This window comes from Condylura cristata, unplaced genomic scaffold (assembly GCF_000260355.1).
Source record: "Condylura cristata isolate star-nosed mole 26May11 unplaced genomic scaffold, ConCri1.0 scaffold00029, whole genome shotgun sequence".
In the NCBI taxonomy this organism is placed as follows: domain Eukaryota; kingdom Metazoa; phylum Chordata; class Mammalia; order Eulipotyphla; family Talpidae; genus Condylura; species Condylura cristata.
The window spans coordinates 1,007,593-1,011,479 of record NW_004567130.1 but is presented as its reverse complement, the minus strand read 5'-3'; the positions used below and the strand labels follow the sequence as shown (position 1 = coordinate 1,011,479).

The window sequence follows — 3,887 nt, the reverse complement described above, 5'->3', positions numbered from 1 at the left end:
AAAAAAATGTGCAAAATGATGTAAAAATAAACTTTGTAATAGATAAAATAAAATAAAATAAAAATAAAATAAAGAAAAAGCCACAGAAGAAAGAGGAAAGACCAAGAAGGGAAGGTTAGAATAGGGGTGAAGGGAGGAAAAGCACACAGAGAAACGAGCAGCAGCAGGCACAACCCCTCAAAGACAGAAGCTCGGAGATGGAACACAGTCAGCGATGCAGTGAGCAAGACCCAGGATGGTGTCTGCACTGAACAGACCTGAAAGGTCACACACACACACACACACACACACACACACACGAGTCCTTATGACTGGTGTGCCTGCATAAATGAGAATCATCTAGGTCTTGGCAGCAGCCATTTCATTCTGTAGCCATCACACGACCCTTGGGGCTGGGCACCCAATGCACTGTCACCAACTAGCACCTTAAGGTCTGTGGCTCACGGAACCACATGAGATTAACCAAAACCTCATATGAACACTTATTTCCTTAACTTGAGTCATGTCAGACTGTTTGTCCCAGTGAAGAACTATGTCTTGATATGGCAAACCCTCGCAAAACCAAGGCACAGGGCCAAAGCCTCACTCTCAAGTCCAGAAACCAAAGAGATGATGCCTCAGCCACATGCAGCAAAGTCCTGCATAGACAACACAGAGACCTGAGGACAGAAAATGCACAACAGCAGGGCAAATGCCTGTACCATGCTCGAGTCCGCAGAAATTATTAAGGAAACCACCACCAGCAGACGGGCAAAGCAGACGAGAGATATCCTTAAAAAAACAATCCCACAAGCCGTCAGACACCCAAAAAGAAATGTAGAACCAAGGCGTAGCCATGCCTGAAGCTCACCCTAATGGGTGGCTCTGCCCAGTCGGTGTCAGGTGTGGCAATGCCACAGGGCTCCAGAGGACACTGCCAAGGGGGAGCACTACCACAGAGACACACACAGCCCAACAGCAGAGCCCACACACAGTCACATCACAGAGACACAGGCATGAAGAACACATCACATGTGCACACACCCACCCACCAGGAGAAGGCAGCTCCGGGAGGGCCACGGTTCTTACCGACCCATCCTCCAGTGCCCGGCGCAGGGCCTGCAGGTCAGCCTCAGGGCACCAGACCTCGGCGATCAGACACTTGTTGGTCACGTCGAAGCTGCACATGTTCAGCATGTGATAAATGGCCTTCATCTTCTTCACCTGCACCACGCGGCTGTAGACAGACTCAGCAGCTTTGCACAGCACCTGTCGCAGGTAGTCCTCAGTCTTGTGCAGCACCTGGTGGGCAGACACGGTGCTCAGCTCACGGGACTCCTCACCATCCGCAAGGGCCGGCTCTGGCAGCGGACCCTACAGGTGCTCCCTCCCCCTAGGGACAGTTATGGGGAGCTCCTCTCCTCCCTGCCCCCCCACCTCCAGTGCCAGCAAGAGGCAAACAGGAGGGCAGAGGACCTGGGCTTGGCCAGTCAAAGCTCTCTGGAAAGAAAGAATATGACCCCCACACAGAAATGGGGGGATGTCAAGGCACCATGGCAGCAAGATGACTCAGCCAAGCCCCAAGAGTGCCCTTTTCTCATGTTCCCTGTTAAGCTGTGAGTCAGAAACTCCCACCCCCGCCCAGCCCACCAAGAGACCCCCTCCTCTTCATTAATCCAGGGTCCACTTGTCACCCCCAAGTGCACTTACTGAAGTAAGTGAGAGAAAGAACTGAAAAAGTGCAGGCAAAACAGCCGCCCCCTAGGTGGGCCGGCACACCATCTGGGGTCCGGGTCTAGGCACCGCTGTCCAGGTGAAGAAGCGGGCGCTGAGGGGCACTGCAGTCCCCCAAAGCATCTCTGTCCCGCATTAGAAAGGAAGCATCAGCAGGTCTGTCAACAATTCTGGAAGCTCTGTTAAGGTGGCAACAGTCCCCTTCACTCACGGTGTAGAGGTCCTGGATGCGGGTATTGAGCCCCTCCTGGATCTCCTTGCGCTCCTCGGCGGTGCTCGGGTAGGGGTACACATGGCAGTGGTAACTGGAAGGCAGAATGCAGCTGTGTGCCATGTGCCAAGGCCAGAGGCGCTGAGCCCGCCCTGGGCCATCTCCTTCCAAAATGAAGCAAGCCCCAGAGGAGCCAGGCCCAGCTCCTGCCCAAGACATGGCCTTGCTCCTGGGTATTCTCCAAACGTCCAAGGAAATAAGCAGACTTAGCAAATGCCCTAGATTCCAAATCCCATTCCCAGACACCAACTCCAGCTTTCTCAAATACATCACCATTCTGGGACCAGAAATCGTTAAACAAGGTTAAAATAGAAACAAAGAAATCACAACAATGACCGGGGAGTGACCACGTTTGACATAAACTACAAGTCCTTCCCCTCCCCCTGCCACTACCCCTCACCAGAGGGCACCCAACTGGAGCACAGAGGTGTGCCCCCCAGCAGGCAGCTACTCCCCCTCAGAACTTCAGTACCAAGTTTCACAATTTCTTTTAAGTTCTGACTGTTAAAACTGAAAGTAAATGCTAAGCAGTGATGCTCGTGGCTCAGAAGCACGGTGCTGGTGGCTCGGGGGCACAGTGGCTGCTAGGCTGCGTTAAATGAAGCACCGCCACAAACAGCTGTGTCCAGGCAACACCTGAACCCACTCTCCCTGCCGCAGTCCAGGCTTGAAAGTGGTGAGGCCACGGCAAAGTGGGACCCAGGATCCACCCTCACCCCTGCAAGAAAAGATTCCAAAGGTAGAAAACACAGGGGTGTTCTGAAGTCTTGCTCGGCTTTTGTCTGCTTCTCCAAGTCCCTGCCAGTCCGCTGTCCAACACGTGCTGCCAACCCATTATACGGAGCCTCCCCCAGGCCTCCCACAGCCCTCGGGAGGGGAGCTGCTATCTACACCCTGACAAAAGCCTTTGCACCCATGGTCTTTCTCCCAAATACAGAAGAATGTTTAAGGAACATCGGGGCGACTCCGCAGAGAGGAGTGAGGGAAAGGAAGCACTTCATTCTCTTACCAGTCGCATATCTTCTTGACCTTGTGGCCAATCTGCTCTCCCCAAAAGGATATTAGGAACACATACCACTTTATGACCTCCCCCTGCAGAAAAGAAATATGCAATTGTCAGTGATGTGTCTTTAACTCAGAAAACCTGGGCCACAGAGTTATTTCACTCAGTCCTTCAACAAACACAGCAGAGCCTCATTATTTGCTGGTTCTGTAGCTGTGAGTCCAGCTACCGGCTAATCCCAAAACCAACAATAGCCAGCAGTGGTTTGCAGGAGATAGCAGACATGTCCTTGCACAGCCTCTGGCCACCAACCTTGACCCTGCTGAGCCCAGGCAAGGGGCCGGCCTTCTGGCCTCCACTTGCATGCTGCAAGCAAGTGTCCTTTTGGTGGTCTGTTTAATGCACATTTTTCACATTTTGTGCCTTTCACTGATTTTATTATTTGGAATGGCCCTGTAACAGGGGAGGGCTTCTCTCTGGTTGTACTATAGCACTATGAAGCTGTCCACAGCCACTGCAGCACAAGTTCTGTCCCCAGCCAGGGAGCTGACCCACATGGCATAGCAGACTTATGTCTCCCTGCTGCTCCCCTCAGCAGTGTATTTCAGTGGCTCCTCCAGTTCTGTTCCCCTCACCCCCACCCCCACCCCACATACACACACCTCTGGCCTGCACCCCAGCTCTTATATGCATAAATAAATCTTTTTTAAAAATGGCCTCAGGCAGCAGCTGCGGCTGGCTGCTCAGCAGCCTTTGTCCCAGCCCTGCTACAACCCTGGAGATAAACTGAGACAAATCAGCTAGGGAGGGGAAACCAAATCATTGGAAAAGGCTGCAGCTCAGAACCAGAGACCTGAGGATACGCCGCAGACCTGTTGCTGACCTTTGCCCCAGCAGCCC

At 52.8% G+C, this 3,887-nt stretch overlaps 1 protein-coding gene across 2 annotated transcripts in view; it reads right to left on the bottom strand.

Annotated features, from left to right (window-relative positions):
* ATP6V0A2 (ATPase, H+ transporting, lysosomal V0 subunit a2) overlaps positions 1 to 3,887 on the bottom strand; it is a 43,004-nt gene that overhangs the window by 19,679 nt on the left and 19,438 nt on the right. For both annotated transcript variants that reach the window (XM_004690824.2, XM_012731122.1), the window contains 3 exons: positions 2,994 to 3,076; positions 1,925 to 2,018; positions 1,069 to 1,281 (listed from right to left, as the gene is read on the bottom strand). In XM_004690824.2, the coding sequence (XP_004690881.1) occupies positions 1,069 to 1,281; positions 1,925 to 2,018; positions 2,994 to 3,076 (390 nt within the window). The remainder of the gene's footprint in view (positions 1 to 1,068; positions 1,282 to 1,924; positions 2,019 to 2,993; positions 3,077 to 3,887) is intronic.